The 12,984-nt window shown below is 54.0% G+C and overlaps 5 protein-coding genes across 5 annotated transcripts; 3 read left to right on the forward strand and 2 right to left on the reverse strand.

The window, feature by feature from the left end:
• Positions 1-395: 395 nt before the first annotated feature.
• BU26DRAFT_546396 (uncharacterized protein) lies at positions 396-6,819 on the reverse strand. Its single transcript, XM_033831840.1, has 5 exons — positions 6,092-6,819; positions 4,587-6,008; positions 4,318-4,540; positions 2,649-4,164; positions 396-2,519 (listed from the first exon to the last, which is right to left on the reverse strand). The coding sequence occupies exons 1-5, from the start codon at positions 6,400-6,402 to the stop codon at positions 601-603; spliced, it is 5,391 nt and encodes a 1,796-aa protein (XP_033692319.1). The 5' UTR covers positions 6,403-6,819; the 3' UTR covers positions 396-600.
• Positions 6,820-7,123: 304 nt separating this feature from the next.
• On the forward strand, positions 7,124-7,832 carry BU26DRAFT_415215 (uncharacterized protein; the record flags this gene model as incomplete). The annotated part of the gene is made up of 2 exons (XM_033823103.1): positions 7,124-7,289; positions 7,393-7,832. The coding sequence occupies 2 exons, from the start codon at positions 7,124-7,126 to the stop codon at positions 7,830-7,832; spliced, it is 606 nt and encodes a 201-aa protein (XP_033692320.1).
• Positions 7,833-8,847: 1,015 nt separating this feature from the next.
• BU26DRAFT_400829 (uncharacterized protein) lies at positions 8,848-9,791 on the reverse strand (the record flags this gene model as incomplete). The annotated part of the gene is made up of 2 exons (XM_033822799.1): positions 8,848-9,113; positions 9,170-9,791. Coding segments are annotated over 2 exons (888 nt in total), but the record flags the coding sequence as incomplete, so codon positions are not given.
• A 695-nt stretch (positions 9,792-10,486) lies between these two features.
• BU26DRAFT_575906 (uncharacterized protein) lies at positions 10,487-11,827 on the forward strand (the record flags this gene model as incomplete). The annotated part of the gene is made up of 3 exons (XM_033834366.1): positions 10,487-10,662; positions 10,912-10,943; positions 11,055-11,827. 3 exons carry the CDS (start codon positions 10,487-10,489, stop codon positions 11,561-11,563), a joined length of 717 nt encoding a protein of 238 aa, XP_033692322.1. The 3' UTR covers positions 11,564-11,827.
• Positions 11,828-12,005: 178 nt separating this feature from the next.
• On the forward strand, positions 12,006-12,972 carry BU26DRAFT_514017 (uncharacterized protein). The gene is made up of 2 exons (XM_033827740.1): positions 12,006-12,544; positions 12,595-12,972. The coding sequence occupies exons 1-2, from the start codon at positions 12,091-12,093 to the stop codon at positions 12,690-12,692; spliced, it is 552 nt and encodes a 183-aa protein (XP_033692323.1). The 5' UTR covers positions 12,006-12,090; the 3' UTR covers positions 12,693-12,972.
• Positions 12,973-12,984: the final 12 nt, after the last annotated feature.

Below are 12,984 nucleotides of genomic sequence, written 5' to 3' on the forward strand. Positions count from 1 at the left end.
TTAACTTTGAGGAGCGGCCTGCGGCGGATGAGGGTTGACGAGGAACCCCCATGACCTCGAGGTGAAGGGAGCCGATTTACTCGAGGGCTCGTGATTAGGAATTCAAGTGGTGTACGATAAGGGAAAGAGAGTCTTGGCTTGTATGAGCGAGGTCGCTGACGCTTCGTGTAGCGGTTAGATATAAATAGGAAGAAAACGATATCATAGTGCCCGCTTCCAGAGTTACTAGGCTGAGCCTTGGCGAAAAGGTCTTCAAAGTAGCAAGAGCGGCCGAGCATTAGTTGGATTCGACGGAGTGATTCCTAATAATGCTTTAGGAGCTCGGGCTGCGCATAGAGCAGCTGAGAGGGCGGCGGAACAAGTTGCGGTTATCTGCAGTGTGGAACTGACTGTTTATGATACTAGCTATCTTCGAGCCCCCTACTCTCCTAGAACTGATCGAAGTGGTAATATTTCGATCGGGCGCTTTCGTTGGTAGACCCGATTACCCCTAAAACGGAAGAGATAGTGAGCAGAACCCTTCGTGCCAAGCTTCCCTCAATACAAGACCCGCGTGAGGAATACCCATTTGCCAAACCAAAGACAAGGCCTAGAAGCGGCTCAAACCAGTGCCATCATCTTCCTCTCCCAGCCGGATAGATCCTTGTGACAGAGTGGCCCGAGGAACACGCCTTTTCTTACGAAGACTCCCGCATCACGGCCCGCCAATGGTCGGGGTATCCTATCGAGGTCCGGTCGACGCTTTACTATCAAACCGGCCCATCGAGCATCGCAAGGTTCCATAGACGGTCGGAAAGTCCAAGGCGCCACAAGAGCGAGCGTGCAAGCACCCAAGCCGGAAGTCATGCGGTCAGCGTAGGTCTCGGAGTGGGATTGTCGCGGGTCTTCAGCCGACTTTCGGGAGTCGGGAGTATTTGAGCGCCCGTCTGCTGCACTGCCATCCTCATTACCTCTATGCTCGTCTTCGCTGTCATCTTGGAATGGCACGTCGGGGCTCCTTGCGTCGACTTGGCTACCCGGCGGATCCACAGCGTCCCAAAAGTACTCAAAATGCTGGTCATCCGTTGCAAGCTCCGAGAGCTGCCTCGTCAGCGCCGTGACAGGCAATACGATCCAAGGACCATAGACTGCTTGTCCGACTTCCAAGCCCCCTTCAATCGCTAATTCAATCTTCAGCCCCTTCGAAAGGCAGTACGAGATGGGGGCTCGACTATGCGCCCAGCTCCATGTAGACGTATCGTGCCCGTATGGGTTCGAGCCAGGCCGGTTAGATCGCATCGTCCTGTAGGGCTGGGCGGAGATCCATAATAGGCCTTTTCGAATGTCTCCTAACCAAAGTCCCGCCACATACGCGGTATCCCAGCCATTCGCATTAAGTTTATTGAGAAGCTGAAGCACAGTCCAAGCGATGGAGTGGACCGTCTCAAGGCGCTCATTTAGAGAATAGGCTTGAGGGCCTTTGCGCGGTGATAGACCAAGATGAGTGGCTCGAGAGACAGGGGGTACAAGATTCCTGGTCCCGGATGCCAGAGCCCCTTTCGAAGCCATCTCCACGATGGAGTACCACCAGCTGAAGATCTCTGCTTTGATGACGGGAAGGTACTCATCCCGTTCCGACTGTCCGCGATCGAGTAGGTGTTCTAGCTGGAGATGAATGGCCCGGAAAGGCTTAAACCAAGGTGCGAGCGCCAGAGCGCTCCCTTCACTTTTTGACATTTCACAACAGGACCAGATAAGTTGCTGGGGATCGAACAGTACGAACCGCCGGGGTAGAACGACTTCCCGTAATCGCCAAGCCCGGTCGAGGACGTTGTCGTGGATGGCCTTGGTGGCATCCGGCAGAGATTCACGCAACTGAAGCGTGAATGTCTCACTGGCTGCACTCAGTTCTGTGCGTAGAGACGCAGAGATTGAAAGTGTTCCGCCAGGCTTCCTGATGGGAATAAGTGAGTCCGTCATTGTATTGGTTCCTACGAGGACCAGGTCAGCTGCTTTCGAGTAAATGGGAATCATCTCCTCCTCAAAGCCATGGACTTCCGGGTCATCCATTACAACACAAAGCGCGTCCACCCAAAGGTATCTGTATCCGAGTCGCCGACATACTCGTATCGCATCTTGCTGTGACGCAGGAAGCCGATCAAGGCTGACTCCTCTCTTTAGCTCCTCGATGGTGGAGGTCTTCGCATGGAAGAATTGAGTAGAGCCCCACTTTGCTGACAGAAAGACGAATCTCCTATCACTTGTCTTCGTCAATTCTTCGTGGCCGACGATGCGCGGTCTGACCTCCTCGGAGCCATGGCCGACGTCGACGAGATATGTTGGAAAGCCGCTTTGAGTGTCGTCCTCGCACCTGTCCTCGTAATCTTCCTCGAAACTGTCTGTATGTGAGAGTCGGCAAACCGCGTGGCCGCAACAAATGTCGGACCACTGTCGTATCTGGTTGACGACGTGGGTTTCTGTTGCCTCTTGTTTGACGCTTCTCCCATGGAACAAATCAGCAGCCAGTGGAGAAATTGCCTCTAAGCACAGTGTTAGTGACAAAATACTATATGAGAGCTAGATCCATGAGACAGAAGTATTATAAAGGCTTGCTTGCAATGCGTTACGCGGCAAGCGAAACTGTTGCGGACCCGGACTGTGGTACTTACCTCCAGCATCAAGACATATTTCAATCTCGTGGAAGACGTCGGCAAAAGAAATCTCCAGCACGTCCTTCCCAGTCTTCAGGCCACCCGAGTCCACATCCAACCTTATACGCACCCTAACCTCTTCAACTTGGCCGATGGAGACTTCAGAGACCATTCTGAAGAGAATCGGTTCCAAGAAAGCGCATAGCCTGCACACGAGCTGTTTTGCGCGGATGAGTTGAGATACGTGCAATAGCCGTTCGAGAGAAGGGAGATATGTGTGTACCTGCGATTCCTTGAGCCAGGTATTCAAGTCGCAAAATTTGCAGGAGGTGATAGTTGTGTCTTCAAGCACAATCGGGGGACGTTCGAGAGGCCCGGAACCAATTCTTGATGGCTGGCGTGAGGTAAATCCGACTATGCTAGCATCGGAATAGCGAGAGAGGTCCAGTATTTCTTGAGCCAGCTGGTTCTTCTTGTTTCGTATGCTGTTAGAAGCCCCGGCCGAAAGTAGTGTGTTGTAAGCCAGCGATGAACCGCCTATCGCGGCCAAATGTAGTGGACTATTCCCCTGATTGTTCTGCAAGCTCCGTGACCACCCAGCCCTTATCAGAATGCGAACAGCCTCATCTGCATTGAAGAATGAGGCATAATGTAGAATGCTGTTACCCTCGTCATCAGTCGTTAATGGCTGTATATGGCCTATTCGTTCAACGATGGGGTCGCGCCCGAGCATGACCGCAATTTCGAAGGGGGTGAGGCCGACTAAGTTCATCGTGTCTGTGTCCGATCCGGCTTGGATGAGGTCGTGGAATGCCATTTCACACCCCATCATAGCGGCAATGTGAATGGCTAGATCACCAGCCCTGTTCTTGGTGTTCAAGACTCCTGAGTGCTCTAGCAGAGTCTCGACACGAAGTAGCAACCCGAGTGCTGGAATATTGTTGTTCAGGACCGTTCTGTGAAGTATGGTGTTTCCATTCGTGTCCTGAGACTTGAGGTCTGCCCCCTCGGCAATGCTGCGGTGCAAGAAATCCAAATCTGGGAAAAGGACATCGCGAACGCCTGGAGACTTCAGATTCTTCATCAGGTCTTCTGATTTATCAGCAGCTCGGCAATGCATCGACCAGTATAGATAGGGGTAATAGTTGAAGTTGCTTCCGACTTTCCCATCGTCTACTAGGCACGACCGAAGGCGTAAGTAATATCGCACTTCTGGTCGTCTCGTTATGGAAGAGTGAACGGACCCTTGGTCTTCAACAAGGAAAAATGATCTGACAAACTGGAGGCAAGTCTGAGCGACTTGCAAGTGCTGGAGTGGTGGCGAGAAATCGTCTGCTCTACGCTCTTCGAAGAATTGCCGGACGGAGAGATGAGCTAACTTGATACTGTTGTCCGAGGCTTTGACCAAGAAGTTGCTGCAATAGGCCAGGATGTCCTCGGCAGTGAGGTCCTCGGCCTTCGTGCCATCGGGTAGGATGGAAACAGCACGACTAAGACTGGCTGTATACAGTTGCGTAAACGAGCATAATACCCACTGCGAACCGGAATGCACACATTAGCAGCTATCCTGATGGCCGGCTGAGGGCAACAATCCAACAAGTTCCAGACTCACCGAGAACCCCATGAATGGCTTTCTGCGGTCGGAAAATTTGAAGACATGCTGGTATGTGTACCGCGACATACGTACCTTTATGGCTGCCTTGACCACAAACCGTCTGGCGATCTCATCCTCTTCGCCGAGAGAATATTTGTAGAGCTCTTCGTAGGCGTCGAAGAGCCGATCGACCGCGGGAGCTTGGGAGTTTTCTAGCTGTAGTAGTCTTCGATCTATGTCTGCTGACATAACCCTAAAACCTTGTCGCTGGGTTTTCGGAAGGAAAATGTTTAGTTCCAGTTCGACCCACCGAAATCTATGAACGGTCAATTTATAGCTTTCAACGGGAGATCATTACTCACACTCCATCAGCATACTTAATGATGGCTTCTTTCAACCGTTCAGCCTGGTCAAGAGTCATTCGGTTCCCTCTTCTCTTGGAGATCTCGCCGTCCACGTATGCACTTATATCGTCCGAATTTTGTACGCCCACGCTCAGTGCTCGATAGTTCTCGAAATACTGAGCAAAGTCAACACCAAATCGCGTAGAGACGAACGCTCGTAGTTTCGGTTGTGATTTCATCAGATCTGCTAGGCATGAGAGAAATTCTCCCTGATTTAGACATTCGTCCAAGGCGTCGAAGACAAGCGTAATTTGTTCATCCGCGCGCTCCTGCAGAACGTCTTTCAAAGTCGACATGACGACACCGAGAGTCATATCGCAGCCTCCTGGCGATTGCCGATCACTTCTCTCGAAAGCAGTTCGAATTTGTTCCGCAATGGTGCCATCTGCGCGAATGGAACATTGCGCCAGGATGCTTTGGAGGATGTTGAAAGTCTCGTTGTGAGCTGTTCTCGAAGCGTCTCGAGAGGACGCATTAGCGGAACAGTAAAAGAAAGCAACTGCTTCCTTCTCAAGGAGACCTTGAATGACGATAGATGTCAGTGACGTTTTTCCAGAGCCGACGACGCCTTGCAGGAAGAGTATATCATTTTCCGATCTCCTCCACGGCTGGAACTCAACCTCATCTTGAAGGAGCCACCGGCCTGATCCCAAGTATGCATCTCCAAGGATTTTCCGAACGTCGCTATGGTCCGCGAAGTAGTTAATGGGGGAGATCCAGTCTAGGATCTTCTCTCTCTGAGCGCGCTCCGACGTGACGGCGTGTCCAATTTGTTCCATGAGTCTCATGCCTTGGCTCAAGAGCGCTTCGACGCTACCGAACCGTTTCTGGCCCAGCCTGACCCCTAGGGCGCCAATCGATGTCTGGCACGATTGCTCGAGATTTCGGACTTTCTCAACCGCTTCAGGCCAGGACTGCGCAGTTAAAGTGTTGACTCCTAGCCTCTTTAGAGTATTCCTCGCAAAGTACTGGGCTGCGCGCGCTTGGTATTCGTAAATCGCCGTGTACAGGCCAAGAACAATATCTTCGAAATCTTTCCGTGTCTCTTCGCTCCGTAGAAACTCTTGTTCCACGTAACTGTAGTTTGCCAGTACTCCGGTAACCTCCTTCAGCCCATCGATGGCACTATTGACCGCGTCGAAATCGTTCATCACAAAAGCTATGAGGCTTGTACTCATGCTCCAAGCTAGCGAAACGAATGGTGGCGCAGAAGACATGCCAACCGAGGCTAACCCAGACACTCGTTCAATGGTCGTGAGGATGCTTTCTGCTGTGTCGCGGACTTTTCGTGGTTTGCCGAACCAGGAGTAGGTCCATTGCCGTGATTCCATCCTCGTCTGCTGTTTCTTCACGACAGCAGCCGTTACTTCCCGTGTCGAGCTTTATGTCGGAATAGAAAGTTAGTGTAGTGTCTATGAGCGTAGGGTCCTTTGGGGGAAGTTGGTAGTAGGGGGTCGGCTTACATATCAGCGTTTTGGTCGGTTCCGGCGTCTTCTTTCAGAAGCAGCTCATATAGTTGGACGAGCTCAGGTTGCTCCTTCTTGAGATTTTCGAACGCGCTCTTCCATAGCTGGTTCCTGGCGGATTCAATTCCGGTGTTCTCATCGCTTAGTGTGCCGACCTGGGAGCTAGAGCTAGTACTTGGATTAACTGCTTGCGAAGCCGTTGGCGGTTTTGCGGGTGCTAGCGCTGCAGTTTCCGGACGAGGACTGCGCCCTCGGAACAGCTGCTTGAGCCTCTCCCTGCGAGGGAGCTTTCCCGATGAGTCGCTCATGCGGGTCTATGAGACTATGGGCGCAAATCAAGAGCAGACGTCGTATAGGAGACGGTAAGCGAACGATGATCTGTACGAGTGATCGGGCATGTGAGGGCTTTCGGATAGGTGGCGGCTTGCTGGCCGGACCAGGTGGAGGCTGCAGGCGAACGCAGACGCGAGCTGAGGGAGGAGTTGAGCCTTAGCGTTCTGTCTCTCTTGTCTAGTGAATTTGCTGGTCCTGCATGAGGCACTCTTTGCTGATGGGAGTTATTGCTCCCGTAACGCTTGGGACGGGGTGCGCTGGCACCCCCTCATGACGATCATTTTCTCTTGGGGGGCCTGAGTCGCATCATTTAAAGGCAAATGCAGAAAGGATCAGAAAGACTAGAATGATGCGTCCCGTGGTGCAACAGTTAAATCAGGAATGAGACCGATTTTTGCCAAGAAGACGCTTGAGTCTGAACGACTGGGAGGGTTGAAGGCTGTGAAGGTAAGAAAGCACGTGATGTCGCGAAAGCCCGCTAATGACGCGCTGCGGGGCTAATTGGCCCTAGCTCCCTGGAGCCTCAGGCTTCATCCTCCTGCAGGCTTCAGTACCTGTGACTCCCCATCACCCATGTATTTAACCCCAATTCGCCCATTGCGAAGATCAATCCTCACACAATCTCGAGCCAGCCTTCGAACACGACCTGCAAGCCGCCTCTTCCACCCCCGCCGAGCTCTCCTCGCAGCCTACGACATGCCGCAATCACCAAAAGTCACTGCGGTGGACTCCCTGCCCGCCAACGAAGCCAAATGGATAGAATTCCAGAAGATCACCTGGTCAGACCAGACAGGCAAATCGCGAATCTGGGAAGCTGCATCGCGCAAGACTCGCGGAAAATCCGGCGTTGATGCCGTCGCCAGTACGTGAACCGACCTGTCTCCGCATCAGGAAACATCACTTGCTTTTCGACAACTATTGGTGCTCCAGTTGGCCTTTTTGGCTAAACACGCTCTCAACTCTAGTTAGCACCATAATCCGCCATCCCTCACGTCCCCCCTCCACAATCGTAATCCTGCAATACCGCCCACCCGTCGGCGCCATCTGCGTCGAGTTCCCCGCCGGCCTCGTCGACGAGTCCGAGACTCCCTCCGACGCCTCAGTCCGCGAGCTGCACGAAGAGACAGGCTACAAGGGCAAGCTAAGCTACATCAGCCCGACAATCGTGAGCGACCCGGGCATGAGCACGGCAAACATGCAATTGGCGACGGTAGAAGTGAACCTGAAGGAGGGCGATAAGGAGCCGGAGCAGGCGCTGGATGACGGCGAGTTCATCGAGAGGGTGGTGGTGCCGCTGGACAGTCTGTTCGAGAGGCTGGAGGCGTATAGCAAGGAGGGGAAGATGGTGGATGCGAGGTTATTCCATTGGGCGGCGGGACTGCATTTTGCGAGGACGATGCTATGAACAGAGTGGGTTCAGCCATGTGGAGATGATAATGGATAGATGGTTATGCTACGATATATGACAGGGCTTCTCAAACCCGGCGGACATGACCTCCAGTGCCCAGGATTTTGGGGTTAAGAATGCCCTAGATCCTATGCGAGATGACCCAATACAGACCCAGGCCTTTCTCCTTCAACCGTACTTGCCTAGATATCGCCCCTAGAGTCATTCGACCTAGATCGCATCATCCCTCAAGCGCGCATCCCATCCCCTCATTCATCACCTTCAGCCTCCCCAAAATCTTCTCCTTCCTAGCCAGAACCTCCTCCTCCCTCCTCTTAGCCTCCGCTCTCTCGACACCCTCCTCCTGCATCTTCTCCTTCTCCCTCTCCTTCTTCCTATCCTCCTTCTCAAACCTCCTCTTCCACATCCCCACATAATTCACCCAGCTCTGCCGCACCCAAACCGCCCACCACACCTCCCTCACCCACTCCACCAACACCTTATCACCCGCCCCACTGTCCATCCAGCGCATCTCGAAGCCCTTCTCGCGCGGCTCGGCGGCGAGGAAAGGCGCGCCCGTGTCCGGGTGGAACAGCGTCCAGCGGAAGACGCAGAGCAGTTTCGCGTCGAGGGACATGCTGGCTGGTGGTGGGCGGGGCGTGCAGGCAAGTGGGGGAGCGCGGGGGAGGGCGTCGAGGTAGAGCGGGACGTCGCGAGGGGATGGTGGGTTGGCGGGGAGGTAGTCGTTGGATGGGTGGTCTGAGAGAGATGGTGGCGGTGAGGAGGCGGACGAAGAGGGGCTGTTGACGAGCGTAGTGCAGGAGGAGCCGGTGGGCGAGATTGGTGAGGCCGGATCGTTGGGAAGTGTTGGCTTGAGTTCTGGCGTCGTGGGAATTGGGGACTGGGACTTGACGATGATGTTGTGTGGCTGTGGGACGTCGTCGTCGGCCCATCCATCTTGGCCCGCTGGAATCGCTTGGATGAGCAGCTCACGGAGGCGCTGCTCTTCGACTTGCGCTAGATTTGTGGCGCGCTTCGTATAGAACTCCGGGGCGATTGAGGGGAAGAGCGTGAAGACTTTCTCTTTGACCGCTGCCCTCGTCGCCTTATACCACGCCTCAATCGGCAGATCCTGGTCCCCGAATCGATAGCCTGGATAGTGCTGCGGGATCCACTGCGTGACGAAGGGCACCCATGGAGGCGCGCGTTCTTCAAGATGGGCCACGTACTTGGCGTCTTCCAGGCGCTTGGCGAAGTGCGCCGGGTTGAACAGCCAGGACGAGGCGAGGTACTCGTAGACTAGAAGCTCTCGTCAGTTTCCATCCATCTCCCCAACTGCTCTCTCTGCAACTTACGCTCTTCCTTCGTCGCGAAACCCGCATGCAGAATCCGCCTATCCAGCCCAACGATCTTGAGCACATCCCTCGCATCCTTAGTCACGAGCACCATACTCCCCGGCACATTCGCCTCCTCCACCTCCTCGACCCGAATATGGAGTCCCTCGGGGTTAATATTCAGCCCTAGCGGCTTGATCAACGACCCAATCATCTTCGCCGCACTCGCATAGTTCAGTTTGAACCTCATCCACTCAAACGCCTCCTTGGTCGCCTCCTCGCACACCTTGACATCGACCTGGACCCAGAAGTCGTTCTCAGGTCCCGGCGCCGGGATGGCGAAGTACATGACGCTTGGAGTGAGGTGGCCGCGTCTGCCGTGCACTGTGTTGAAAGCGTCTTTGGTCTTGGAAACCATGGTCGGCCAGTCGAGCGCAGCGGTGGTGGTGGTGGGCGAAGCTTGGAGGAAACCGGCGACGAGGAAGTCGACGTCGCCGTAGTCGGGTTTGGAGGGCAGTTCGGTGGGGACGACGACGTGTTTGAAGAGCTTGCGCAGGGCGTCGGTGGTTTGTTCGCGGACTTTGAGGTAGAGCGCTGGGGACATGCGTGGGCAATAGAGATAGTGGAATGCGTGGCCGCCCATGGTGGTTTGTGGTGGCTGGTGTATGAGAATGCTGATATCTCTGATTAGCTTACTTTTCTTGCCTTTAAGAGACGTTCGCAAATGAGCTCCACGAAGGGCGGAGGCCTACTTTTAAGGAAGATGGATTGATCGGATAGTTTGGTAGACTAGTAAGAATTCTCAAAGGTCAACCAAGGTGATGGAGAAAAGTGAAAGTAAAAGTAGAGAGTAGAACCGAGCCTAAATAGACACGGAGGCTTGAGCTCAGTAAGTGGGAAGCAAAGTAAAGGAGGCCGGCCAGGATCAGACGACCAACGGGTGAAGGTAGACCGCACAGCGTGACAGCATCTCGCGAGCTCTCTGCTTAACACTTACAGCCAGAAAAGCAGCAAAGTCAAGGAAAGGCGGTCAGATGAAAGAAGAATGGTAATACGGGGCGTCTAGTCTCAGTTCATCTGACCGCTGTTTGCTTGCCTGAGGTGATCGAAGCACGTTGCTTCTGAGCCCTGCGTGCCCGGCAGCAGAGCGCCGTGTGAGCCGCGCTCCAGGTGATGTTGGAATGAGGTACAGGTGAAGTTGCAGACGGGGGAATATTCAACGTATCGGATGTATCACCTACTCTCAACGGAATAGTGCGAAAGTGTAACAAAGCAACAGAGCAGAGGGAGCAGTGGACCGAGGAAAGAGGAAAAAGAGAATCTGGATAATCGGAGGCAATGACCCTTTCGTTTGTGTACAGTGCTCTTCCTCTCTTCGCTTGGGGTGTGAGGAAAGCTGTAATTCGAAAGATACCAGCGTACAGCTTGCCCGATTTCGACACGTCTAGTAGAGACGCTAGTAAACTCATCACGCTCTTTGGCTTGCGTCGAGGGTGCATCAAAAACTCAGAGAGGTGCGTGCTTGTTCTTCTCGAGATTGAAAAGCCGCGCTTAAGCTTCTTGCTTGCCAAGGAAGGTAGTAGTTTTGGCCGACGGACGTCGAAGCGGTTGGAGCTTGCCTCACGCGGACCTGGCTCCGGCAGGATGTGTATCTCAGTGGGCGACTGCTCTTGTAGGATGGCCGGATTCGGAATGCTGGGAAGGAAGCCTCCTGCATAGCACCGTTAGAATGTTTCCCCATGGTGCTCATACTCACCTCATAGTCAACAACCCACGCCTTCGCTCAACGACTATTGTAAGCAGAATTTTCATCGTTACGTCAACATCTACCACAACCGTAACGCAGATCCATCCCACAAGGGCCAACCGAAGTACTCCCCAACCTTCGCGGACTAGTTGAACATAGACCTCCCTACCGACTTGCCCTCGCCGAACCAGACCTCGTCAAACCAGACCCAGCAGGAATGGCAAGACAGCGACACAGTGCACGAAATCGCCGAACTTATCCTGCTAGCCGTTTCAGCCCACGGCAGCCCCCGAGTCTCCATCTACAAATCGATCCGTGGAATAAACAAACCTCTAGCACTTCAAGACGACACCAAGCTCCCTGACCTAGCGTTAGCAGTACTCCAAGCGATCCGCAAGGGGCTCAACGGCATGCGCGAAGAAGACCTAGGGGCAGGCGTCCGAACCATGCTCGCTGCAGCGCGAGACAAAGGGCAGATCGACATCGACGAGGAGCACCGGGAGTGGAGGACGGTCGAAGCGCTTGCGGTGATCATGGCCTCCTTTCCGGACTATATCGAAGCTTTAGGGTTCGAGAAACTGGGCGCGAAAGAGGGTAAGCCGAGGGCCACCAGCAAGTGCAACCTCTGGCGACGGATTGCTAATTTATCAAGGCTCTTGGGCTTGTAAGTGGTGTCTGGAGCACAAGAATTTGATTAAGCCACGGCCAGGAGATGGACCGGAGATACAGCTTTGGCATGTTTTGTATGGGGTCCTTTCTGAGATGGGCATGAAATGGGGTGAGGAAGACTCAGGCTCAGATGAATACGATTGAGGCCGGCCGGTGGACAGGATATTATGTTTCGAGGACAACGGAATGGATAGCTTATTGGATAAGAATCGATCCATCCATCGTAGCTTTTGAACCCTCTCTTCACAGACAGCGCCTCAGGTTGCTATCGCCGCGAATGCGCCTTACTAGGGGAACGACCAGGCTGAATGGACCCAATACGCTCAAGATATGGAACGCTCACGCTCTGTAGGTGGCACAGCTTGAGGCGGTGAAAATGATTCGTCCCAGTCGTCGCTTCGTCCTGCAGCGTTTCACCGATCAGGACCCAGGCAGCAACACCAAAGCGCGTAAGACCTACACATAAAACAACCCCACCACCACGACCACAAATCCCAACCTCGCAATACGACACCAAGTCCTCACGATGGCATCTCTTTTGCAAGCCATTATTAGCTGCATCACCGGAGCCGAGCCGACCATCGAAGCCTATCCCGACGAAAAGCAGGCGATACTCTGCGCCCACGAGCCGCGCACGGCGGAAGCAATCGCGGACGAGGTTCTCCAGGCCATCCAGAGCGCAGAGAAGTGCGGCAGACAGCTGCAGGCCAAACTCAATGAAATTGTCGGCGAATACGGCTGGACGGAGCGTGTCGCGGAATGGCTTCTCGTGAAGCTAGAGCAGGTGCTGAAGGCAGCCGACAAAGTCGGCCCTGCGCTCAAAGACGCCTACGACCGAGCCTGTGAAGCTGCGATGCAGATCGAGGGCTTTGTGAAGGAGCATCCAGTCTTCTGCACCGTCATCGCTCTCGGCGTGTTGGTAACGATCGCGCCGTGGGCCATTGAGGCGCTGGGCTTCGGCGAGCTCGGTCCCATCGAAGGTATGTCCTGTCCGCCCGGTAACTTCCATCTCCTCTGACGTTATCCGTAGGTACTTTCGCCGCGGCGTGGCAGTCGAGATACGCTGGATACGTGCCCAAGGGGTCTCTGTTCTCCTTCTTCCAGCGCTTGGGCATGACGTGGCACTAACTAGGAGATGTCCTTTCCCTTCCCCTGACGGCGGCGCATGGAAAGGGGAATCGATTCCTGGCTTGTGGCTTTTCCTTCTTCATGGGGCAGTTAGATATTCAATAATTGCACTGCCAACAACGTTCAGGGTCTAAACTCTCCCCTGGCTGTCAATGCTCCGATGATGTCATCCCGTAATGCGAATGTGGACGGGGATGCCTTGTAATGGCATCGGCGTAAGGCCGGGAAAGTAGTGCTGCAGCATTTCGGGCAAATTTTCAATGCACAAATACTCTGATGGAATAATGGGAGT

The sequence above is a fragment of the Trematosphaeria pertusa genome, assembly GCF_010094035.1.
Source record: "Trematosphaeria pertusa strain CBS 122368 unplaced genomic scaffold BU26scaffold_1, whole genome shotgun sequence".
In the NCBI taxonomy this organism is placed as follows: Eukaryota; Fungi; Ascomycota; class Dothideomycetes; order Pleosporales; family Trematosphaeriaceae; genus Trematosphaeria; species Trematosphaeria pertusa.

Coding starts and splice junctions, on each gene's coding strand:
- BU26DRAFT_546396 (XM_033831840.1), bottom strand. CDS start 6,402: ATGAGCGACTCATCGGGAAAGCTCCCTCGCAGGGAGAGGCTCAAGCAG. Junction 6,009..6,091: donor ACCGACCAAAACGCTGATAT/GTAAGCCGACCC, acceptor TCCGACATAAAG/CTCGACACGGGAAGTAACGG. Junction 4,541..4,586: donor ATTAAGTATGCTGATGGAGT/GTGAGTAATGAT, acceptor GACCGTTCATAG/ATTTCGGTGGGTCGAACTGG.
- BU26DRAFT_514017 (XM_033827740.1), top strand. CDS start 12,091: ATGGCATCTCTTTTGCAAGCCATTATTAGCTGCATCACCGGAGCCGAG. Junction 12,545..12,594: donor CGAGCTCGGTCCCATCGAAG/GTATGTCCTGTC, acceptor CGTTATCCGTAG/GTACTTTCGCCGCGGCGTGG.